Consider the following 25,717-nt stretch of genomic DNA (forward strand, 5'->3'; position numbering starts at 1 on the left):
GGTAGAGGTAGCTAGTGAAGTTCCTCAGAGATCAGTCTTGGGACCAATCTTACAAGAAGACCTGGTTGATTTTGTAAACTGGGGTATTGGAAATGGGATGAAATTTAATAGTGCATAGTTCAAGATCACGTATATAGAGACTGACCATAAGAATTTTTGCTGTAAGTTGGGGACATATCACTAGGAAGTGATAGAGGAGGAGAAAGACCTAGCTATAGTGATTGATTACTGGATGACCATGAGCTGCTGATGTGGTGCCATGAAAAGGCTAACGAAATCTTAGGAAGTCTCAGACGGAAGGCGTCCCTTTCCAGTGGAGAGGGGGAAGTGTTCGTACTAGGGCTGTCAGTTAATTGCACTTAACTCATGTGATTAACTAAATAAAAATTGTGAATAAAAAATTAATCACCATTGGTCGCAGTTTTAATTGAACAGTTAAACAGAATACCAGTTGAAATGTATTAAATATTTCAGTCGTTTTCTACATTTTCAAATATATTGATTTCAGTTTCAACACAAAATGCAAAGTGTACAGTGCTCAATTTATATTATTCTTCTTTTACAAATATTTGCTTTATAAGAATGATAAACAAAAGAAATTATATTTTTCAATGAATTTTTTATTTTTTATTGTGAAAATGCAGTTTACAAATGTGATTTTTTTTTTTTTTGGTGACATAACTGTACTCCAAAACAAAGCAACATAAAACTGTAGAGCCTACAAGCCCACTCAGCCCTACTTCTTATTCAGTCAATCATTAAGACAAATTTGTTTACATTTAAATGAGATAATGCTGCCTGCTTCTTATTTTACATTGTCACCTGAAGGTGAGAACAGGTGTCCACATGGTACTTTTGTAGCTGGCATTGTAAGGTATTTAGGTGCCAGATATGCTAAACATTCATATACCCCTGCATGCTGCGGCCATCATTCCAGAGGACATGCTTACATGCTGATAACGCTTGTTTAAAAAAAAGTGTTAATTAAATTTATGACTGAACTCCTTGGGAGAAGATTGTATGTCTCCTGCTCTGTTTTACCTGCTTTCTGCCATATATTTCATATTATAGCAGTCTCATATGATAATCCAACATATGTTCATTTTAAGAACACTTTTACTGCAGATTTGACAAAACGCAAGGAATGTACCAATGTGAAATTTCTAGTGATAGCTGCAGCACTCAACTCAAGGTTTAAGAATCTGAAGTGCCTTCCAAAATCTGAAAGGGATGAGGTATGGATCATACTGTCAGAAGTCTTAAAAGAGCAACATTCCAATGTGGAAACTACAGAACTAGAGCCACAAAAGAAGAAAATCAGTCTTCTGCTGGTGGCATCTAACTCAGATGATGAAATGAACATGCATCAGTCTGCACAGCTTTTGATTGTTATCGAGCAGAACCCATCATCAGCATGGACACACATCTTCTTGAATGGTGGTTGAAGCGTGAAGGGACATATAAATCTTTAGCACATCTGGCGCATAAATATCTTGTGACACTAGCTACAACATTGCCATGCGAATGCCTGTTCTCACTTTCAGGTGACATTGTAAACAAGAAGGAGGCAGCATTATCTCCAGGAAATGTAGCAAACTTGTTTGTTTGAGCAATTGGCTGAACAAGAAGTAGGACTGAGTGGACTCATAGGCTCCAAAGTTTTCCATTGTTTTATTTTTCAATTAAATTATTTTTTGTACATAATTCTACATTTGTAAGCTCAACTTCCATGATAAAGAGATTGTGCTGTAGTACTTGTGTTAAGTAAATTGAAAAATACATTTTTTTTACAGTGCAAATATTTGTAATAAAAATAAATGTCAAGTGAGCGTTGTACACTTTATATTTTGTGCTGTAATTGAAAGCAATATATTTTAAAATGTAGAAAACATCCAAAATATTTAAATAAATGGTATTCTATTATTAACAGCATGATTAATCATGATTAATTTTTTTTAATCACATGATTGTGATTAATTTTTTAAATCTCTTGACAGTCCTAGTTGGTACCATTATACAGAGCACTAGAGATCTCATCAGGTGTACTGCGTACACTTCTGGCTCTGCATATATAAGAAAGATGAATTAAAACTGGAACAGGTGCAGAGGAGGGCTACAAGGATGATCTGAGGAATGGAAAACCTACCTTACAAGAGGAGAAGAGCTTGGCTTGTTTAGTCTAACCAAAAGAAGGCCGAGGGGAGATTCAAGTGCTCTATAAATACCTTTAGAGGGACAAATACCAGGAAAACAATTGCTCTCTAAATACCTTAGGCCATTTCTACACTACATGGAAGATCAATGCTGCTGCAGTTGATCTTCTGGGGTTTGAATTAGCGAGTCTTGTGAAGACCCGCTAATTCGAACTGAGGGGCCTCCCCCGTCAGTGCCGATAGTCCTGTTCATCATGAGGAGTAAGGGAAGCCGACGGGAATACCTCCTGCTGTGTAGATGGTGTGAAAATACAATTTAAGATACATTGACTTCTAATTAATGTAGCTAATTGACATAGCTGGAGTTGTGTGTCTTAAGCTGACCCTATAAGCACACTCCTTTAATGTAGATCAGGCCTTAGAGCCGTGGTCACCAACCCATCGATTGTGATCGATCGTGAGGGCTCGACCAGTTGATCATGAGGTGTTCAGGGGCCCCCTTCTTTTTTCCCCCATCCCCAAGAAGCCCCACTACCTATCTCCAGCGACAATGGAGGTAGTGCCAGCTTCCTGTGTGGTGAACAGAAGTCCTGCAGCTGCATGCCACTGCCGGGGGTTCTGGAAATGCACTGGCTGCTCCCCTGCCCCAGGTCTGTGGCGTGCCAGGAACTTGCGGGGGGGAGTCACCAGAGAATGTGCGCGCCGGGGCTTCCCTCCTTTGCGGGAGGGGGGAGTCGGCCCCGGAGGAGGTGCGTGCTGGGGTTTCCCTCCTCTGCGGGGGGGAGGAATCCCAGGAGGAGGTGGGTGCGGGGGACTCCCTGTCCCCTGCCCCCAGCAACACCCTGTCCCCCCAACACCGTGTCCCCTCTCCTCTGCCCCCCACTGGCACCCTGTCCCAGCACCCTTCCCCACTACCATGTCCCCTGCTCCTACCAGCATAGTTGGGGCCACATTAGCGAGGCTTGTGGGGGTTTTGAAGAATTATTTTGGGTTCTTGGGGAGTTATTTTTTTTTGCATCTCACTTGTGTGGCCCCCAACTGACTTTTCTGTGGGTCCGTGACCCTTGACTCAAACGAGGTTCCCTGCCCTTCTCATAAATAAAGACAATGCAGAAACTTTTTGTGTTTGACACAGTATTTTATTTAAAAATGAAGCCTGGCTAACAAACCCCCCATCTACCCACAGCATCATAACATGCACCCCCCAGACCCTAGATCTGAGCCTATCATACACTGGACTCCCCTGCCCTGAGCCCCTCCAAATTCCTGCACCCTCACGTCCACAAGCCTGTGGCTTGCTTAGTACCCCAACCCTCCATCTGACCCCAACACTCCCCAGCCTAGAACCCCCGAGCCAGCATCCCCTTCTCCACCTCCTCCTGCATCCAGATTTCCTCCCAGTGCTTGTACCTCTCACCCCTTCCCACACCCAAATCCCTCATTCCCACCCCAGAGCCCACACATCCTGTCTCAACCCAGTGAGGGTACGGCTAGACTGCAGGAATTTTTCCAGGATTCCAGAGATATCCTGGAAAAACTCTTCTGTATCTAGGGATGTGTTTGTTCTTCCGCTTAGTTTAGTGGAAGAGCAAACATGCTCTTTCAGTAACCCCTGTATTCCCCGTTCCATGAGGAATAAGGGGGCTTCAAAAATAAGGGGTTTTTCTGACATTTGGTCCAATCTAGACAGGCCAAATGTTGGAAAAACCTCTTCCTACAGAAGAATTGAAAAAAAAAAAAAAGCGGCAGTGTAGAGTGTATAAGGTCTGGGGATAGCAAGTGATGGGGAGGAGGAGAATCGAGAGGGCAGGGCTTCAAGGAAGGGGTGGGGTTTTGGGGGAAGGATGGGGCGGTAGATCTTGGCTTGTTCTGACATTTAAAAAGTGATCTTGGGTATAAAACAGTTGGAGACCACTGCCTTAGAAGGATAAATACCAGGAAGGGAGAGGAGATATTTAAGTTGTGCCAATGTGAACACAAGAACAAATGGCTATAAACTGGCCACCTACAAGTTTAGGCTTGAAATTAGTTGAAGGTCTCTAGCTATTAGAGGACTGAAGTTCTGGAACAGCCTCCCAGTGCAGTAGAGGCAAAAACCTAACTGGCTTCAGGATTGAGCTGGATAAGTTATAGAGGGGATGATATGATGAGACTGCCTAGAATGGTGTGTGGCCCAAGGATGTTAAATATCAGTTAATTGAATAGTTGATTAACCTCATGAATTTTTATTGGTTACTTGACTATTCTATAGTTCCCGAGGGTGGGGCTGGCAGCCAGTGCGCTCTGGCCTCACTTCTGAGGAGCCCCCTGCCAGATCTGCACTGCTGCCTTTGTATCAGAGGCAGCAGCGTGGGGTGCCAAGTGGGAGCTGCTCCGTGAAGGGAGCCAGTTTAAAGAACAGCTCCCCTCGTGGACCAGATGCCTGCTGCCCCACGCTGCTGCCTCTGATACAGAGGCAGCAACCCCTGTCCAGGGAGAGGGATTGAGCTCCCAGACCTGGCATGAGTCAGAACTGAGCCAGGCTGTCCGCCTGCCTTGCTCCTAATACACTTTGGCTACGTCTACACTGGCATGATTTTGCGCAAGAACTCTTTTGCGGAAGAGTTCTTGTGCAAAAGTTCTTCCAGAAGAGAGCATACACTGGCATGTGCCTTTGCACAAGAAATGTGCTTTTGTGCAAGAGCATCTGTGCCAGTGTAGACGCTCTCTTGCGCAAGAAAGCTCCAATGGCCATTTTAGCCATCGGGCTTTCTTGTGCAAGAAATTCATGTTGCCTGTCTACACTGGCCTCTTGCGCAAGAACAGTTGTGCAAGAGGGCTTATTCCTGAGCGGGAGCATCATAGTTCTTGTACAAGAAACACTGATTTCATACATTAGAACGTCAGTGTTCTTGCGCAAGATCGCACCAATGTAGACACAGCTTTAAATGCAGAGCTGCAGCGTGGGTAGGTCCCAGACTCGGCATGAGCCAGGACTGAGCCAGGCTGTTGGCCACCTGCTGAAAAATTTACTGGCAAGGGGGAGGCATAGAATGTGTGTAGTCTATACCATTAACCGATAAGCCTTTGCTTATCAGTTAACTGACTACACTATTACATCCCTAGTGTGGCCAGTAGCAAGTATATCCCCAATGGCAGAGATGGGATGCTAGATGGGAGGGCTCTGGGTTACTTCCGAAAATTCTTTCCCAGGTATCTGTTTGGTGGATCTTGTCTGCATGCTAAGGGTCTAATTGATCACCGTATTTGGGCTCAGGAAAGAATATTCCCTCAGGTTAGATTGGCAGAGAGCTGGGTTGCGCTGGGGCGGGGGGTGTCTACCTTTCTCTGCACTGTGCGCATGGGTCTTTTATAGGTTTAAATTAGAGTAAATGGTGCAATGTCTATTCTGTGAAGTCTTTAAATGGTGATCTGAGGATTTCAGAAGCTCGGCCAGGGGTCTATCACCGGAGTGGGTGGGTGAGGCCCTGTGGCCTGGAATGTGCTAAAGGTCAGACTAGAAGAAGATCACGATAGTCTATGAATCTGAGCAAGAGACACCCCTATGCCCATCCCCTCATCTTGGGATTATGCCTCTTGCCAGGCACAAACACACTCTGCCTATCTCTTCCCGCCTCCAGCCAGCTGCCTTCCTAAACCCGTTCCCTGCATTGATGGTTCCTTCCCCCCAAAGCCATTCAGAGACCTGTCCAATGGCTGCATCCCTCTCCCTCACAGATGTGGCCCTCAGCCACCTCTCTTCTCCCCTCACAGATAACTGCTCCCCACAACCAGAGATGCCCCCATGGCCATCTTCCCCACCTTTCCCCTTCTCTGATACCTGCTCAACCAGAGAAACCCTATATTGCCACCTGCCCTCCCCCACCCAGGGTACGTCTACATTACAGCGCTAATTTGAACTAACTGAGTTCGAATTAGTTAATTCGAACTAAGCTAATTCGAACTAACGTGTCTAGAACTAAAAACTAGTTCGAATGAGCGTTTTGCTAATTCAAACTAGCATGTCCACATTAAGTGGACCCTGAACCGGGCTTAAGGATGGCTGGAAGCAGTGCCGGCAGGGCATCAGAGGAGGACTTAGAGCGTGGAGATGCTGTCTCAGGCTAGCTGTGGGCTGCGCTTAAAGGGTCCCGACCCCCACCCCGGACAGACAGTTCTCAGGGGTGCCCTGCTTGCAAAGCAGTCCTGGCTTGGAGTGCCCGGAGTACCCACACTGGGCACATCACACCACTCGGCCATCAGCCTGGCTGCACTTGCCACAGGCTGCCATCTGGGGAGAGGGAGCAATTGGGGGGCTGTAGGAGAGCTTCCACCCCCAGAAGCCCTCAGAGCCAGCCCAGTCCTTCCCATTGGGGGCTCGTGCCCCATTCCTCCCTCACCTCCTTCCACTTACCCTTCCCTAGCCCCTTTTCTTGATGTACAAAATAAAGGACAATTGTGTTCAAAAATGGAATCTGTCTTTATTGAACAAAACTGGGGGAGACTGGGAAAAGGAGGTGGGAGAGGGGAAGAGAGAGGCTGGGGGAGGGGAGGGCAACTAAAATGATCAGGGGTTGGGAACAGGTCCCATATGAAGAGAGGCTAAAGAAACTGGGACTTTTCAGCTTAGAAAAGAGGAGACGGAGAGGGGACAGGATAGAGGTCTCTCAAAGCAGGAGTTGGGTGGAGAGGGTGCATACAGAAAAGTTCTTCATGAGTTCCCATAAAGAAGGACTAGAGGACACCAAAGGAAAGGAATGGGTAGCAGGCTTCAAACTAGTAACAGAAAGTTGTTCTTCACAAAGCAAAGAGTCAACCTGTGGAACTCCTTGCTGCAGGAGGCTGTGAAGGCTACAACTAGAACAGAGTTTAAAGGGAAGTGAGATCAAGTCATGGAGGCTGGGTCCATGGAGTGGTATTAGCCAGGGGGTAGGAGTGGTGTCCCTGCCCAAGGTTTGTGGAAGGCTGGAAAGGGATGGCACGAGACAAATGGCTTGGTCACTGTCTTCAGTCCATCCCCTCCAGGGTCTGTAGAGTTGGCCGCTGTCGGCAGACAGGCTACTGGGCTAGATGGACCTTTGGTCTGACCAGGACGGCCGTTCTAAGCTCAGGGCTTAGGGTCGGGGTCTCAGTGGACCCCCTTGATTTTCATGCAAACCTGCTCCTGGGTGGCCAGGCTGGCCGCTCTCCTGCCCTAGTTGGCCACTTTCCTGTGCCTAGTGCGGAGATCGTGGACGAGGTCCACGATGTCTGCACTAGCCCAGGTGGGTGCCCGCCTCTTGCGGTCTTGGGCAAGCTCCCGGGAGCTGCCAGCCTGGTCCCGGGAAGAGGGGGAGGGCTGGGGGGCATCGGGTGGGTGGCTCGAGCCATGCCAGGTGCAGGGTCTGCTGACTGGGTGCTGGCAGGCTTGCATCTGGCACGGGCACCGTAGCCAGCCCATGCCCCTTTAAGGGGTCCGGGGCCGGGAGGGGGGGCAGACGAGTTTCCCTGCTGTTGGCCAGAGTGGCCACCAGGGAAACCTGGGGAGGGCTAGCCTCCCACTAGTTCGAATTAAGGGTTTACACAGCCCTTAATTCGAACTAGTAAATTCGAACTAGGCTTAATCCTCGTGGAATGAGGATTACCTAGTTAGAACTAAGCGCTCCGTTAGTTCGAATTAAATTCGAACTAACGGAGCGCTAGTGTAGCGCCTATGAAAGTTACCCCCAGATAGTGCCCTTCCTCCATGCCTAGACACCACCCGTGACCACCTTTTCCTGCCCAAGTAACCTCCTCCCCCAATCCAGAGACACCCCTATGGCCATCTCTCCCCTCTCAGATACCCCCACCCTCGCAGCCAGACACACTGTTGTCACGAATCCACCGGCTTAGGGCTCCAGCTCCAGCTTTGGAACAGTCTTCTGGAGGAAGTGCCAAACCCTGGGGCTCTCACCCTTCCTCCAGGGCAGGCCACGCAGCCTTCCCACCTGCTCAGACTCTCCCTCTGGGGTCCAGTCCTTTTGCTTCTCCCAGTGAGTTCAGCTGAGACAGACTCCTGGCAGAGCCTCGTCCACCCTCAGGCACTGATGCTCCTCAGCCGGCATTTCCAGTGACCCTCGAGCAGCATCCCCAGGGCAGCCGGTTTATTAGTCACCTGGCGCCAGCAGAGGCAGCCCGTGGCTTACAGTGAGAGCTGACGGCTAACGCACAGTCCATTCTGCTCAGCCCAGAGCTGGACCTGCGGTCAGGCTCGGTCTGTCTTCCGGCTTCAGTGGTTCCCAGGTGGGAGCTGCCAGCTTCCTCCCGCAGCCCACGCTTCTCCCCCAGCGCCCCTCCCAATCCTCTGTTCGGCAGCTGGGGTCTGGGCTCAGCTTCCTTGCTGAGAGCGTGGCTGCCTGAGTCCCTGGAGCTGGCTTGGGCTCTCTGGCCCCTTGTTGACCTGGGTTAGTTACAGGCGGTTCTTGGAGGGCTCAGTTCATTCCACCCAGACACTTGTCCTGTGTCTCTTAGGCCAAGTCTACACCGGCAATTGAACAACAAAACTTTTGTCATTCAGAGATGCTAACCTCCCCCACTGAAAGACAAAAGTTTTGCCATGCAGATGCCAGGTGAATAGTGTGTGGTTGGCAGGAGTACTCTGCTGCTGACAACGTGAACGCCCCTCCTTGGAGTGGAAGTATTTGTGGGCACACAACAGCAGCTACACTGCCTGACTTTAGACATGGCTGTGTTCACAGAGCTGTGTGACTAGAAGTTGTGTAGGGAAGACAAAGCCCAAGTTTACCCTGAGACAATCTTAATCCCTTTTCTCCCCATTGGGTAACAATTCAACATATAAGGAAAACTGAGGCACATACAGGAGTCATAAAATATTACACAAAATTGTCACTTTGTCGCAATCACCCATTGTCATCTCCCACTCCTGGAGAGCCCATTCCCTCCCCCTTTCAAAGACTCCTCCTGGCCATCTCCCTCACCAGATAACTAGCTCCCAACATCATAAGAACAGACATACTGGCTCAGACAATATCCATCTAGCCCACTGGTTTCCAACCTTTTTAAGCATGAGATCACTTTTTTAATTTAAGTGCAATCCAAGAGTCGCCTCAGTCCCAGATACCCTTGTCCCGCCTCCTCTGTGCCCCTTCTCCGAGGCCCTGCCCCTGCTCACTCCATCCTCCCTCCCCCATCTTCTCTCACCTTCACCAGGCAGGGGCAGCAGGTTGGGATACAGGCCCTGGTCTTGGATTAAGGGATTTGAAGTGTGAGAGGGGCTCTGAGCTGAGCTTGGGGCAGGCAGTTGGGATGTCAGAGGGGGTTCTAGGTGCAGGCTCTGGGTGAGTGTTTGGATGCAGGGGTGCTCAGGGGTTTGGGGTATGGGGAGGGGGTTCATAACTGGAGTAGGCTTTTGGGATGTGGGCTCTGACTGGGCGCTGCGTACCTCAGGTGGCTCCTGGGTGGTGGTGCAGTGGGGCTAAAACAGGCTCACCCCTGCCCTGGCCCTGCACCATTTCCAAAAGCAGCCAGAAAACTCCATCCCAAGTCCTGTTGTGCCCACCGCTCTGCTCTGTGGAAATAGGATACAGGATGGGAGGGGAGCACCTTGACATCAGCATCCCTCTTCTCCCTCCCCTGCCCTGCCCAGCAAACAGGAGGCTTGTGGGGGGAGGCAGCTCCAAGGCAAAGGGCAGGAGGTGCACAGAAGTAGGGGGAGGGGCAGTTGAAGTGCCAGCACTTGACAGCCTCTTGGCCAGACGAGTCACCTGTCAGAGGCTCCAAGATCTACCGGTAGATCCCAATCTACTGGTTGGTGATCACTGATCTAGCCCAACAGCCTGTCTTCTGATGTTACAGGGCTAATGAACAGAACAGGGCAATCATCGAGTGATCCGTCCCCTGTTGTCCTGTCTCAGCTTCAGGCAGCTGGAGACTTAAGAGACACCCCAAGTACAGAATTGAATCCCTTTCCATCCTGGCTAATAGCCATTGAGGGCCCTGTCCTCCATGATGAATCAAATTCATTTTTGAACCCTGTTATAGTTTTGGCCTTCCCAGCATCCCCTGGCACCAGTGGACTCTGCATTGTGTAAAGTAGTGCTGCCTTGTGCTTGTTTTAAACCTGCTATCTCTGGGTTCCTCTGTTAGGTAGGGGTAGGGTTATGAAAGGAGTAAATAATTTTCTCCACACCAGTCTTTTTAATCTCTCCTCCTACAGAAGCTGTTCCACCCCCCAATCATTTTTGTTGCCTTTCTCTGTACTTTTCTCAGTGCTAATATCTTTTGTTTGAAATGGGGTGACCACAAGTGCACACTGTATTCATGAACAACGAGGAGTCCTGTGGCACCTTAAAAACTAACATTTCTTTGGGCATAAGCTTTTGTGGGCAAAAACCTCTTCATCAGATGCATCTGACAAAGTGGTTTTTGCCCACAAGAGCTTATGCCCAATAAATCTGTTAGTCTCTCAGGTACCACAGGACTCCTCGTTGTTTTTATTGATACAGACTAACACGGCTGCCCCCTCAGACAGGATTCAAGGAGAGCGCCTATTGATCCAAAGAGAACCCCACAGCCATCTCCCTCACTCTCGGGATAACCACTTACTTCCATTTGGAGACAACCCCTCACGACCATCTGCCCCTCAGTAATCCACATCTGGAGACACCTCCCTTTGGGGTAGCCCTCCATAACCAGAGACAGCCCCCATGGCGTAGCCCCCTCACCCCACATCCAGACATCCCAACAACCTCTCCACTCTGGACAACCTCCATCCAGAGACCCCTCCCAATGCTATCTCCTCCTCCCCGCATATCTCCCTACCCCAATCTAGAGCACCTCCTATGGCTCTCTCACTCCTCTGAAAATCTCCCTACTCCCCATCCAGAGACACCTCATAGGTATCCCCTACCTAATCCCACATTCCAGAGACATCCCCCATTGCCACTTCCCCACCCACAGGGATAGCTGACTATCCCTGCATCCGCTGAATCTCCCACAGCTGCATTCCCTCAAAAAAAGACACCCCCCCCCATGGCTATCTCTCTCTGTAACCCTCTCACCTCAGCCAGAGATGCCCCCAAGCTCCTGGTGTGCTCCCTCGTGCTCACCTCTGTGGGATCTGGACCTCCTGTCCTGAGTGTCCACGTCATGCTGCCCCAGGGACCCGGTCTGGGAAGTGTGGGTGTCAGGCTGGGTGTTATCAGGGCAGGGGAAGGGGCACACATCAGCTGTTAGCAGGGGAAGACTGCAGAGTCCTGTTGACAGAGGGATGGGGGAGCTTTTGGGGGTAAGATGGCCCCATGGGGGGATGCCTCCTGACAGAGGTATGATTAGGGGAGGGTTAGCAGTAGGGAGCTAAGCAGGATGCAAGCAATGGGCCACACAACCAACTCCCCCACAATGGGACGTCCTGAGGAACCACCCAGAACATGGGGCCCTGTCTGTGTCCCCCAGTGGTACTGGTCCCTGCAGTAAGACACACAGGTCCTGGTTGCAGATTCTCACACTGAGATACCAGGGTACTGGCATGCTGCCTGGAAGGGGCGAGGCAGGACCTAAGCTCCCAGTCAGACATGAAGGCATGTGTGTGTCCTGGCACTACAGCCTCTCGTGCATAAACAATAGGGGACGTGCAAGTGTAAGCAATAAAGACCCTTGCCATGAGATGCGTGTGCATGTGTGCCCTGGCTGTATGGATCCTCACACTGAGACATGACCTGGTGTCACAGACTGGTGCAGTGAGGCCTGAGGATGTGCACGAGTGTCCCAGTTATCTCCTCTCACACTCATACATACGGGTGTATGCAGCGGGGCCAACAGGCGGTGGGGTCCTGCTCTGCGCCCCTGGAAGGGCCTCAGGCAGAAGGGGTGGGGCTGAGGTGAGGCAGCATTCAGAGCCCCTGGAGAGCACCGCGCTCACCCTCAATCCCTCAGTGCTGTCTGGAGCATGTCACCGGGCACTCCAGCAGAGATTTAAAGGGTCCAGGGCTCCAGCTGCTGCTGTTGCTGCAGTATCAGCGGCAGCGGCCAGGAGCTCCAGACGCTTTTGTATCTCCAGGCCCTGGGACACTTGCTCCCTTTGTCCCTCCATCAGCCAGCCCGGGTGTACGTGTGTCTTAGCGGTACAGGCTTTCGCTGGAGTTCATAAGGCCATGTGTCTGATCTGATGCTATGGACCTTTGTTAGATATAAGGGGGTGTGTGTGTTCCCATGGCCTGACCTGTGCTCACACGAGGGCCTGTGTGTTGAGGAGCTATGGATCCTTGCCCTGAGACACAAGAGTAGGTCGCAGCGGTACAGACATGAGAGCAGGTCTGTGTGTATTGTGGTGCTCTATGAACCCTGCATGTGCGTGTCTGTGATATGGATCCTCCCATTCAGACAGAGCTTGGCCTGTGCATCCAGGTGGCACACGGGAGACAGGGTGCGTTCCGGCTGTACCGCCCCTCAGTCAGACCCAAGGGGGCACGTGTCCTGACAGAACAGACTCGCAAACGGAGAAGTGATGGCGTCTGTGTGTGTGTCAGGAGCACGGCTCCTCGCACTGGCACACAAGGGGGAGAAGGCTGTCCCAAGCTGCATTCGCTTCCAGGGCTTTGTATGTGCATGAAGGGTGTGAGCTGTAGCTCTGGCTCCCCAGCACAGAATAGAAGGCTGTCGAGGGGGCAGTCCAGGCAGTTTCCCCCTTCTTGTTGGTAATGCAGCTCAGGAACTTGGCACTGTGCCCCTCCTCCTCCCCACCATGTGTGACCTCTTTGTCTTGCTTTTACATTTCTGACTTCAGCGGGGGCAGCTGGTAAAACCCTGTCAAGATGAGAGTTCTGACGTGGGGCGGTTTCCTGGGTTTATCCCAGCTTGGGGCAGGAGCAGGGTTGCAAGGTTAGATAGTGGGTGCCTGGATCCAGGATCCTGGGTTCTTGCCTAGCTCTAGGAGCCTATAGATAAAACAAAAGTCTTTTTTTGAAGCTTAGTAAACAGCCTGGGCAGGGAGAGGGATTAAAAGACTAGGCCCAGCCACCACTGATCAGTCACACAGCACAGGTGAAGCACTTTGGGACCTGGCTGTAGAATCCTGTAGCTCAGAGTGGGGATGGGCTGTCCTGGGGTGGGTGCTGCCTGTGCACAGAGGCACAGAGGGTGTGGGGTTGACAGAGTGGTTACCTTCCCCCTGCCCCCCACACATATTCAATTTGGGGCACTATGGCAGGAGAACACATTCCTCTTGGGAGTCTGAGGATGTCCCAACACAAGAAAAACGGAGGGGGAGGGGTCCATTGTTTGGATCCTGCTCAGCCCCCTACCACTAACCCTCCTCTGATCATACATGTGGTGTGGGACAGCCCCCTATCACACTCAGTGTTGCTCCCTCTCCCACCCCGGGGTTCCCTGTTGACAGGGCCCCACCATCTCCCTATTCTAATACCTGACATGCACCCCTTCCCTAGCCCCCAATAACACTCACCTGACACCCCAGGAATTAGAGATGTGAACAGGTAACCGGGTAACCGGTTTCCCAGTAAGCATCACCCTTAACGGGAGCAGATCTCTGCGCCAGCGTCATGTGGGGCTGGGAGCCCAGCAGCCTTGCATGGGGACTGGGAGCAGGAGCCCAGCAGCCCTGTGTAGGGACCAGGAGTGGGAGTCCAGCAGCCCTGCGCGGCCAGGAGCCATCAGCTATGTGGACTGGGAACTGCTTTAGCTGGGCTGCACTGGTCCCCTGCCTGGACTCCTGTTTATCCGGATTACTGGTTAAATAGGATTTTATATCCCTACCAGCAATGTGTGGTGGCTTCATACCCTCCCTCCATACTTGCCAGGTAGGGTCACCAGAGCAGGGTGAAAAGGGCATTCAGGGCTTTGGTCCCAGGTCCACAGGTCCTAATGGGGGGAGTCTAACTTGGGTGCAGTATCCAGGGAGGGGGAGATGGTAGGAGGTGCTTCTGGCTTGGAGGAGAAGGATGTAGGGATGTAGGGGCAGGAAGGAACCTGGGGAGGGGGAGAAATAGGCATAGTGTATGTATCTGGCGGGGGTTGGCCTTATCGAGTTATCTCAGGGAGATGGTGTCTGTGGCTAGCGGGATTGTGTGGGCAGGTCTCTGGATGGGACATAGAATAATTCCCCAAGGAATAGTGTCTCTGGCCAGAGGGATGGTGTAGGGATTCTCTGTATTAGGCAGCAGGTTTAAAACAAACACAAGGCAGTGCTGCTACACAAAGTGCACAGGCAGCCTGTGGAACTCTGTGCCAGGGGATGTTATAAAGGCCAATGCTATAACATGGTTCAAAAAAGAATTTGATAAACTCATGGGGATGGGTCCCTCAATGGCTATTAGCCAAGATAGTCTGGGATGCAAGCCCATGCCTAGGGTGTCCCTAAGTCTCTGATGGCTAGAACCTGGAACTGGATGCCAGGGACAGAGCACTTGATGATTGTCATGTTCTGTTTATTCCTTCTGAAGCATTTGGTGTTGGCCACTGTTGGCAGACAGGAGACTGGGCTAGATGGACCTTTGGTCTGACCACCAGGGCTGTTATGCATGGCATGGGGGCATGTGTCTGGTCAGGGGGGTGTTGCAATCCCAGAATGATGATGGGGTTTCTGGCCGGGGGGAGATGCTGTAATTTCAGGGGAATGCTATAGTGGGAGTTTCTGGCTGGGGGTGTTGGTGTAATCTGGGGGGTGTTGGAGGGGTTTTCTGTTGGGGGGATGTTACAGGGGGCATTTCTGGCTGGGGGTGATGGTGTAATCCAGGGGGGTGTTGGAGGGATTTTCTGTTGGGGGGATGTTACAGGGGGCATTTCTGGCTGGGGGTGATGGTGTAATCCAGGGGGGTGTTGGAGGGATTTTCTATTGGGGGGATGTTACAGGGGGCATTTCTGGCTGGGGGTGATGGTGTAATCCAGGGGGGTGTTGGAGGGATTTTCTACTGGGGGGATGTTACAAGGGGCATTTCTGGCTGGGGGTGATGGTGTAATCCAGGGGGGTGTTGGAGGGGTTTTCTATTGGGGGGATGTTACAGGGGGCATTTCTGGCTGGGTGGTGGTATAATCCAGGGGGATGGTGAGGCAGGGAAGCTTGTGTCTGGAGGATGATGAGAGGGTGAGGGGTAGTTAGCTGGTACTGTGGAGGTCTGTGGGGTGGCTGAGTTCATGGGTGAATAGTTTTGGAAAAGGAGTGTCCCTCCAGTGTTTCCCAATGCCGTGATCCGTATCCCACAGTGCTGCGACTCCTCCAAGCAAGGGACATCTCTCTGCCCCACTTCTCCCAGCTACTCTCCCTCACTGCCCTCAGAATGGGTGTGGGGCAGTCAGATAACACCCCTGTTCCTTTTTGCATTGGTGTGTGATCCTCCTTCTCCCTGCTCCTGCACAACCGCTTTCCCCACCCCCTATACCTGCTTCCCCACTGTGGGAAATGGGACGGGGGAGTACCCAGCACCACAGCACAGACCCCAGCCTCTCCTCGGCAGTCCTAAAGCTGAAGCCTCCTCTTGCATTGGTTCTGACTTGGGACAACCCAGCGCGGTTACTCCTGAATTACACTGGGGAATCTATCACATCAACCCCTCAAAAAGCATATAGGTTAATGCTATAAACTACACACATTTCCCACCCACCCCCAGGCCCCACCAGTACATTTTTTAGCAGACTGTCCAGCAGCCCAGCTCAGTGCTGGCTTGCGATGGGTCCGGAACCTACCCCCGCTGCGGCTCTGCATTTAAAGTGTATTGGAAGCTGAGTGGGGAGGTAGCCCGGCTCAGTTCCAGCTCGCACCAGGTCCAGGAGCTCAGAGCCTGAACAAGTGTCAGAGGGCTCCTTGGGAGTGGGGCCCAAGCGCACAGGCTGCTGGCCCCGTCCCTGGGGACTATAGAATAGTTGACTAACTGATAAGAATTCATGAGGTGAATCGACTATTCAATTATCTGATATTTAACATCCCTAATTCCTGGATTCTTCTTCAGTCACTGTGCTTGGTTACTCTGCCCAGATCTACCGCCCGCATTAAGCCCTGCTGCCAGTGGAGCGAGTTGGGCAGGTCTCAGCAGATGAGTGGGGCTGAGGGAGGTCTCCTCGCTCCCCATGAGGGAGGGGTTGGGGATCCCAGCAGGGTGAGGAGGGTCACATTCGAGGGCCAGCAAAGCATGATCCTTATTCTTCAGGACTACTTTAGTAGTCCGACCCGCAGAGCTACTCAGAACAGCTCTCCGCCCCCGATTTCCTCCCCCTCCTGCTCTCCCTTTGCTGCAACCGCCTCTGCCATTTGCCTTCCTGCCGGAGGGCAGATGCCTGCCCGCACAGACTCAGACACTTCTGACTTTGGCCTCCCTCTTCTGATTCATTCATTCGTGCATTTGTTCATTTTTGTGGATTCTCTCACATTCCTTCTTTGTTCCTCACTGCACTCCTTCCTTCTTCCTCCTTTCAGTGTATCCCTTCGGTTTTTGGCATAGTTCTTTCTTCCTTATTTTTTCATTTACTTTTTCTTTCCAGTTCTTGATGCATTTGTTCATTCTCTCTGTTCTCTCAATCTTTCTGATTCTTCCTTTCCTCTACCTCATTCCTTCTTACTCATTACCTGTCTCCCTCATCTCATGGAAACACCGGCCCCCCCGCTCACACAATTTGTCTCCATGTCCCCAAACCCACCACTCACATCCTCTCATCTCTCTGAACTCCCCCTCACTCCCTCCCTCTCATCTCTCAGAAACACCCCCCACACCCTCATCTCCCCAAGCCCCCTTCTCGCACCCTGTCTCCCTCATCTTCCCAAACCCCCCTGCTCTGTCTCCCTCATCTCTCAGAAACACCACCCCCCACCCTTCCCTTGACTGCGCCCTCAGTCATCCGCAGTCGTAACCTCCCCACTCATGCCTTCTATCTTCCCAATCTCCCTGAATCCTTCTGCTCGCTCCCTCTGTCTCCCTCCCGTCCCTGAACTCCCCCGCTCGCAGCCACACTGACCTTTCCTGCTCATTCTGTCTCACGCTGACCCCCCTATCCCACTTGCTCTCTGTCATACTGAACTTGCTGGTGCTTGCTGGATCTCACTGACCCCCATTCTGCCTTGTGCTGGTTCAGCACTTCTGCCTCAGGCTGCTGCTGCCCCACTTCCCAGCCTGAAGGGGCCAAGACACTGTGGAACTGGCCAGCATGAGCCCCGAGGTTGAGGCTGCTGCATTACAGGCCTCTGTTCGGAAGAGGGTTAGGAAGCAGTGGAGACACCTGTCTGACTCCATTAGCCTTGGTCTGGTGCTAAGATACAGCCCTTGCTGGGGTGGGGTCAGCATTCCCTCTGAGCTGTGGGGCAGCCCAGCTTCACAGGTGATTAATCAGCCCTGCCCAGTCGGAGGCTCAAGACTCAGTGCAGGGAGCTGACTGACTGAGTGGGGCTGATTGATTACCTGAGAAGCTGTGCTGCCCAGCAGCTTAGAGGGAACACAGGGTAGGATGTGCAAGCCCTTTATACTGGGGTCTCTCACCCTGTGTAGAGATGCAGCCACCGCTGGGGTAAGATGTGGGGGCTGTTCATACAGGATCTCCCTTCACGGAGGTGTAGGAGGGTGTGTTCCAACCTCCACCAAAGGATTGACACTCCACCCACCCTGCTCTCCGAGCAGGACTAATGGGGTGATAGCTTGGGGATTACACAATTGCCCAACGTTACTGGAAGTGTCACTGGGTGCAGCAGAGTGCCCCAAAGTTTGGATGGGGGTGGCAGGTGGGATGAGGGATCAGTGCCTCTTAGATCCCAGGCCTTGAGACTCATTTCCTGCCTGGGGGTCTCAGGGAGAGGCGAATGGGATATAAGTGCGGTCTAATTGTCCCTTCCCTCCATTTGTTTGTCAAGTGCAAAGGGGCAACCAGAGAGGGCTCTGCCCTGCAATTGCTAGCCCCTGCTCCAGCTCGTGAGCCTCCAGGTATCTCTTCCACCTCAGAACAGCTCCATCACAGGGCAGGTTGGTCCTTTAAGGGAGTGGGGTGATGAACTGGGGTGAGGTGGTGGGTGGGTTACCGGAGATCCATGAAAGTTCTGATTAGAGCTGTTCTGTGGGACTGAAATCCTGAAACTCTTGGGAGGGAAGGGAGATACCCAGTCTGGTGAGTGGGCCCCCTAATTTACCACACTCTATGGCTGTGTCTACATTGGCAAGTTTTTGCGCAAAATCTTGCCACCTGTCTACACTGGCTGCGAGTACTTACGCAAGAACACTGACGTTCTAATGTGTGAAATCAGTGCTTCTTGCGCAAATACTCTGACGCTCCCGCTCAGGGATAAGCCCTTTTGCGCAACTGTTCTTGTGCAAGAAGCCAGTATAGAGAGCCAATGTTAATTTCTTGCGCAAGAAAGCCCGATGGCTAAAATGGCCATCGGGGTTTTCTTGAGCAAGAGAGCGTCTACACTGGCACGGATGCTTTTGCGCAAAAGCACATCTCTTGCACAAAGGCACATGCCAGTGTAGACGCTCTCTTGCGCAAATACTTTAACACAAAAACTCTTGCGTTAAAAGTATTTGTGCAAAATCATGCCAGTGTAGACGTAGCCTATGGCTACGTCTACACTGGTGGGTTGTTGTGCCAGAGGTATGCAAATGAGGCTAAGCATGGAATATTGCCGAGCCTCATTTGCATATCTAATGAGCTGCCATTTTTGCGGAAGAGGCTCTTGTGCCAGAAGGAGCTGTCTACACTGTCCCTTCTTGCGCAAGAAAACCCTCTTGCACAATGCCGTTATTTCTGAAAATAATCAGCGTAGCGGCATTGTGCAAGAGGGTTTTTCTTGCACAAGAAGGAGCAGTGTAGACAGCTCCTTCTGGTGCAAGAACCTCTTCTGCAAAAATGGTGGCTCATTAGATAAGCAAATGAGGCTCGGTGATATTCCACGCTTAGCCTCATTTGCATACTACTGGCGCAACAACCCGCCAGTGTAGACATAGCCTATGAGAATAAACCAGCCTCCAGTGCTTAGGAGAGACCCTCAATAACACACCGAGTGACATTTCCCCAACCCCATGGTAGTGTGTGGGATTCAGTGGTGACTGGGGAGGGTGTCTCAGCAGCTGCAGTGTGGTAATGGGGGTATCAGCAGCTGGTAGAAGGATCGTTAGTGCCTCTCCCTAATCCTGTGGTTCTGCTTTTCCAGTAGGGTCCATTCTGTACTCGGAAGGGGGGGAAGGGAGAGGAGCCAGTGAGGTGCAGCACACATCAAAAGGTCAGTGCAATCCCCTCTTCCCCCGCAGGGAGACAGCTCCCCATGAGCCCCTCTCATGCTCCTCTGCAGTCAAGTGTTCCCCTCTCCTGAGGCTGAGATGCTGCCATCCCTCGTGGGGCCTGGGTGCTGTTTATACAGAGACTGCTCATCTAATGCAGCCACCTCTGGGATGGGGCACAAAGGTTATTCATGGAAAGATACCTTGGCTGATGCTGAGATACCTTGGCTGATGCTGCAGCTACCTCTGGGGTAGGGGCTAGTTAAAAGCAGCACTGCAGGCTAGTTTAGCACAGGAACTGTATGGGGGAAATTTTGTATCTGACAGAAAGTGCAGGAGGGAATTTTAGGGAGGCCGGTTTCTCTGGGCTGGGATATAGTCAGGAAGCTACGGGTTGCAGCAGGACTCATGGGAAAAGTGCTAGAGGATATTTAATGACCCAGAACAGTCAGGTCCTTGGTTTATGTCTCATGTGAAAGGAAGACCCTTCCAGCAATACAGCGTCCCCTAGCACCATTCTGGGGTCAGCATTACCTTCCCCACTCCTAGCATTGCCTCCAAGAGCAGAATGCTTCTACCAGTTCTCCCATTTATATGGGGATGACAAATATTGGGTGTGCCCCATCTCAGAGGCAGCTCCATCTCAGCTCTGGGTGAGGGATCCCTGTTTGCATTGTTTAAGAGGAGGCCGAATTGTTTAGCAGTTAAATTAGTGGTGATTGGCAGCCAAGACTCCTGGGTTTTATTCTTGGCTCTGGGAAGGGAGCGGGGTCTAGTGGTTAGTTGGGGGGATGGGAATGTGGTGTTGAGTGGCAGCGCGCCTGGGTTCTGTCCCCAGCTTTTCCACTGACTAGCTGTGCACTTCCCCTCTCCGTGCCCTTGTGCTGTTGACCTCTGCCATATCCAGGTCAAGACCCTCTACTGCTGGCACCCAATGGATTAGAGGCAGCTGTTCATAGAGAGATCCCTCACCCAGTGCTAAGATGCAGCTGGCTCTAGGGTGGGGCATAGGGTCTGTTTATACAGGGATTTGTGGCCCAGCTCTGGGGTGAAGTATGGGGCCTGTTTATTCAGGGATTCTCCAACAAGCTGGCTCACCCTAACTCCTGGTGGCTACATGCCAGAGCTGAGCAGACTCTGAGTGTTCGTGCCTTCCTGCTTCCCCCTGCTTTGTTGCAGGGACATCATCTTAGTCTCGCTCCAGGGAGCATGAAGCACATGCTGAACCGGCTCTGTTCCATCTCCCTGGCCCTGCTGCCCGCAGTCACGTATTTCTGGGCTGAGCATTGGAAGATGTGTGGTGAGCCCGGTCTTGGGAGATATACTTAGAGCTGGGGAGAAAACCCAGGAGTCCTGACTTCTAGTCTCTCACCACTCGACACCACTGCCCTCCCTCAGCTGGGAGTAAAACCCAGGACTCTTGGCTCCCAGCGCAACCCCCCTTAAAGCTCATTCTCTTGATTGGTGGGTACTTTGTCCTTCATCTTTTTGGCCTGGTTTGTGGGGTGTCTCTCTCATGTAGTATCTGGGGGGATGTCATGGTGATTCAGGAATCATGGTGACGGGGAGCCAAAGACTGAGTCCTTCCTTGTGAGGGGTAGTTGGGAGTCTTTTGGGCGGTGAGACTGTGTACACATGTGTTGCTGTGATTGTGCGACAGTGAATGTGACTGTGCCAATATGTGAGTGTGATAGTGTGTGTGTCACTGATACATGCAAGTGATTCTGCCTCAAGTTTGATAATGTGTGTGCATGACAACATGTGCATGTGGGAGATTGTTTTCTTGAATGTGAGAGCATCATGTAGTTATCTCCAGTGTGATATTGTGTCTGTGCCTTTCTGCCTGTGGCTGTGATTGTGAATGTATGCTTTTATCTCTAGCTTGACTATGGTTGTGGATGTTTGTGTGTGTGACAGTCTGTGACTAGCATTGCCTTGCTGATACATGTCTGTGGGATTGTCTCTCTGTGGGAGATTGTGCACATGGCTGTTGTGAGGTACTGTGTGTGCATCGTGTAACTGTGTGCTGTATGACTGTATATGTGATCGTGTTTATACGATAGTGATCATGTGTTTGTGGATTCCAGTTGTGTAGTTCTAGGTTTCTGTGATTGTATGTGGGACTGTGATTATGTGGGTGTGTGATTGTGGTTGTGTAGCTGTGGATGCTATTTGGTGGCACTTGGTGCCAGTCCCTGCATTGCAATCAGTCTCCCCCCCTGGCCTGTTTGGAGAGAGCCAACTCTCAGCCTCAATATTTAATTAGGACGTGAGCAATTAATACGTCCCGCCCGGGTAAGGGGAGGGGGGCTCCCGGGGATCGTTAACATTAATGATGCATTCAATACAAACGAGAGGCCATTAATATACAAAAGGCTCTGATTGATTTTAATCAGGAGATTCTGGAAGGAAAATGGCTATTGTGGGACGGGACAGGCTGACAGATGACACTGCCCTGCATGCAGCTGCCTCTGGGGTGAAGTCTGGGGGGCTGTATAAATAGGAAAACATGGCCTTGTGATAGATGCAGCTAATTCTGGAGTGGGTTCCAGTAGCTCCGTATACAGAAATTGCTTACCCAATGCTGAAATTCAGCAATTGGCATGAGAGGGGGTGCACAGAACTCACCTCACATTGGTACCCCCATCGCCTCAGGTGCTGATCAGACATGCAGTCGGAGCTGAGTCCTGGCTGTTCAGACTGTGGATATGTTTTTCTCTCCCACTTCCAGATGAGGAAACTGAGGCCAGGAAAGGGACAGTGCCGTGTGGTCTCTCAGGCAGTTGTAGTCAGTCCCCGAATTCCCAGTATGGGGTGCACCTTCTGCTCATTCTGTCCACGTAATATCCAGGGAGCAAGGAGTCAGCGATGATGGAAGTGGCGGCAGTGTTGCGTGCTGAATCCGTGCTGTGTTGGGGAGGAGGTCTGTCGCCTCACCTCTTTCCATTTGTCCTGTTATGTGTCGTTGCCCGAGCTGTGCCCTGGGCTGCCTCTGCTGCTGGCTCGCCTCTCTGGGAGGCAGGTATGGGGTAACCCCAAGTGGTGTCTTCCTGCCTGTGCAGATTTGACTGGAATGAAACAGCATGCAGGAAAGGCAGGGTGGAGACATCCTTTGACGAAGCTATTGGTAAGGTGTGTGGCAAAATGTATGGATCTCTGAGTAGACTCAGAGCACCTTTGTTCATCTGTGCACAGGCATATCTAGAGACTGCGTGTATGTGTCTATACGCATGACAAGCATGAGGTGTATCCAGAGACTGGGCGTGTGTGTCTGTGCACAGGGACACGTGTGCACAGGTGTATGTGCTGTGGTGAGTATCTGTTGGTGGGCTCAGCCCTGCAGGGCTCCAGTGAGTGACCATGACTCCCTGGGCATCTCCGGCTGGAGGAGGGATGTGCTGTTTCATGGCTGTGGCAACAGCTGAAGTTTGCAGGGCCCTTCTAACCACGCTGTCCAGTCACCCAAATGCCCACAGGACACTGCCATGACAATGAAACATGCATGTGATTTGGCTGTGCCCATACACCTGGATGCTGCCAAGGAGCAATGGCAGCAGGCCTGCACCCGCAGGTACTGGAACCACGGTTGTTGCTGCAGGGGTTTCCAGCACATGTAGGGTTTACATTTGGGTCCAGTGGCTCTCAGGGCCCCCACTGTACAAATTGTTCCTGAACCCTGCCTGCAGCGGGCTCCTGCAGCTGCAATACATGTTCCTGGCACCGCTGTAGCAGCACATGCAGGGCTGACTGCACGATTGCATCCACCCATCCCTGCAACTGCCCAGCTGCAAAACTGTAGCACCACATGTCGCTGTAAAGGCTCAGCTGCAGCCAGCCAGTCCTACAGCTGCAACTATGCACTGCACTTATCCCCTCATGCCACTGGGTCCTGGTGCAGCTGCAGCAGCACACACCCTACTGCAGAGGCAATGGACATAATCCCACACCAGTGTCAGGGCACATGCATGTGTTCTCTCACACACACATGCTGGAACGTGCCCAACAGCACAGCCTCTCACTCGTATACATGAACACAATGGAGCATACGAAAATGCCGTCACTCAGATACACGCAGCTCAGCACGCACAAACGCACAAGCCAAGTAATGTGCATCTACATGAAGCGCACAGCAGACGGCACAGACACACAAGAGCCGGGCTGTTCCCGGGGGAGGACTGTTGTGTGTGTAAGAGATCTCCTGCAGACACTCACCTCATGCTTTATCTGAATTGCCGCACACTTGAAAACTCCCTCCCATCTGTCTCCTTCCGTGGCTGGGGGAGCTGGAGTGCTGGCAGGGAGACGCACGGTGCTGGGATTGCTAGTTGCAGTGATTGAAATTCTGCAACGCCAAAGCACATAACTGCACAGCATCACACATTCGCACAGCACAACACAAACACACGACACAGTGCATCACACTCCACACACTTCTCTGCCCCCCCACGCCGTAAACACACTCACCACACTGTATGCCTATATACCCCCCCCCCCCGCAACTCAATCTGTGCATACGCTCAGCTCATCTTGTACAAATAGACGCAACTCGGGCTCCAAACACACAGACCGACCACACACCCCTGTGGCAGATACAAATGGCACAGCCCAGAGTGCAGAAAGCAAGCCCACAGCCCCTGAAACATGCCCGCACCCTACATGCTGTCTCGCCGGGGGATGTCCATGTATGCACAGCTTCACCATCAGCCTAGACAGCCCTGCGAAAGGGACTCACTGTTGTGTATGCAAATAGAAGAATGGCATAAGAATACACACAGCCACACCCACCAGCCAGGGTGCGGACACTAGCACGCACAGCTGCAATGCCACTGTATGCAGCTGTTTACCAACAGGGAGCAGAGAAGAAGCTGACTGGGAGTGGGGAGAGCTCCTGGTTGCTCCAGCCCTGGCCTCTCCCAGCAGGGGGCGCTGAGGGGAGCAGGGCAGGATGCTGGCTGCGTGGGGAGGTAGATTTTGCTTGTGGAAGTGGGGTGACTTCCATCTTGTGCTGTTAATTTGAGGGGGGCTAGTGGAGGGTAAGGGACACGTGATGCAGGAATCTCTGTGGCAGGGCTGGGAGGCGGAGACACATGGTGCTTAGAAGCACTGCCCTTAGTATCTTCCTCTCGTGGTGGCGGTCGCTAAGTGATGCTGAGGAGAGGATGCGGGCTGGTTGCCATGCCGACTGGACTCCAGGGTGCTGGCGTGCTGGGTCCCTGGGGAATGTGTGTGTGTGGGGGGGGGGTGGGATTAATTGTCCTGGTCTTTCGTGTTGAGGAGCTAATGTCATAAGCTGTCTGTGTGCAAAGGGGGGAAAAGACGGATGTGCCACAATGTGACTATGGGTGTGAATCCTGCTGCTAGCACCCAGGGTGTGGATCCTGCTGGGGTGTGAATCCTGGCACTAGCGTCCTGAGCATGGATTATGCTGGGATGTGAATTCAGGCGCTATTGCCTGGGGGTGTAGATCCTACGGGGTGTGAACCATAGAGCTAGCACTTTGAGCATGGATCCTGCTGAGGTGTGAATCTTGGCACTAGCGCCCTGGGCTTTGATCCTGGTGGGGTGTGGATCCTGGAGCTAGCACCCTGGGTGTGGATCCTGCTGGGATATGAATTCTGGTGCTAGTGCCTGGGATGTGGATTCTGCTAGTGGCAGGCTTGGGGTGTGACTACTGGTCCCTGGATGTGGCTCTGTCTCTGCACAGGTCCGGGTGTGGGCTGGTGACCCCCTTCTCTAGGTTTGGTGCAGTAACAGAGCAGCCAGGGGCCAGTGGAGGCACTGTTCTCTAGTTAGGTGTCTGACAAGTTGTGTGCATGAGCTCCCCCCCTGCCGCCCCTTTGAATCAGCAGAGCAGGCTGTCTCCCCACCCCACTCTGCTCCAGCCTAGCCCCTTAGAGGGATTTGAAGCCACTTTTTGTACCTCCTGGGACCTGCCTCCTAAGGTGATGAGCAGGGATTGGAGAGAGTTATGGTCACCTCTCTGGAGGGAAATAAATATATTCCAGTGGTGAGGCCTGCTGAAGACCGTGCAATAAGATGTGGGTCTGCACAGCCCTGGCACTCTCATGAGACCCTACAATAACAAGCTATATCACTCCCAAGAGCCCCTGCTACCCAGTGCTCCTGAGAGACCCTAAAATAACACCCTTCAGAGTGGGTGGGAGGGGCTGTTTTTGACTCCCAAGGGACAGAGGATGTAAATAGCAAGTTTGTGGAAAAGAAAGGAAAGGAAAGGAGGGATTTCAAAGCTGACTGATCTGATAGTGTTGCCAAAGCAAAGCTCAGAGGGAGAGAAAGGCCTCAGGGCAGAGCCCTATCCAGAATCATGGAGTGAGGCTGCGAAGATTGGGGCCCCTGTTAGGACAAGTACAGTGTAGGCCTTGGCCTGAGATTGGGACC

At 51.9% G+C, this 25,717-nt stretch overlaps 1 protein-coding gene across 20 annotated transcripts in view; it reads left to right on the forward strand.

Moving 5' to 3' along the window:
* Positions 1–25,717, forward strand: part of NRXN2 (neurexin 2) — a 332,982-nt gene that overhangs the window by 69,032 nt on the left and 238,233 nt on the right. For 17 of the 20 annotated variants that reach the window (XM_089781141.1, XM_075939211.2, XM_075939215.2 and 14 more), the window contains one exon: positions 19,252–19,320. The exons of the other annotated variants lie outside the window; for them this stretch is intronic. In XM_089781141.1, the coding sequence (XP_089637267.1) occupies positions 19,252–19,320 (69 nt within the window). The remainder of the gene's footprint in view (positions 1–19,251; positions 19,321–25,717) is intronic. 20 annotated transcript variants of the gene reach the window in all.

This window comes from Pelodiscus sinensis, chromosome 11, assembly GCF_052426305.1.
Source record: "Pelodiscus sinensis isolate ZL-2025 chromosome 11, ASM5242630v1, whole genome shotgun sequence".
Taxonomy (NCBI): Eukaryota; Metazoa; Chordata; order Testudines; family Trionychidae; genus Pelodiscus; species Pelodiscus sinensis.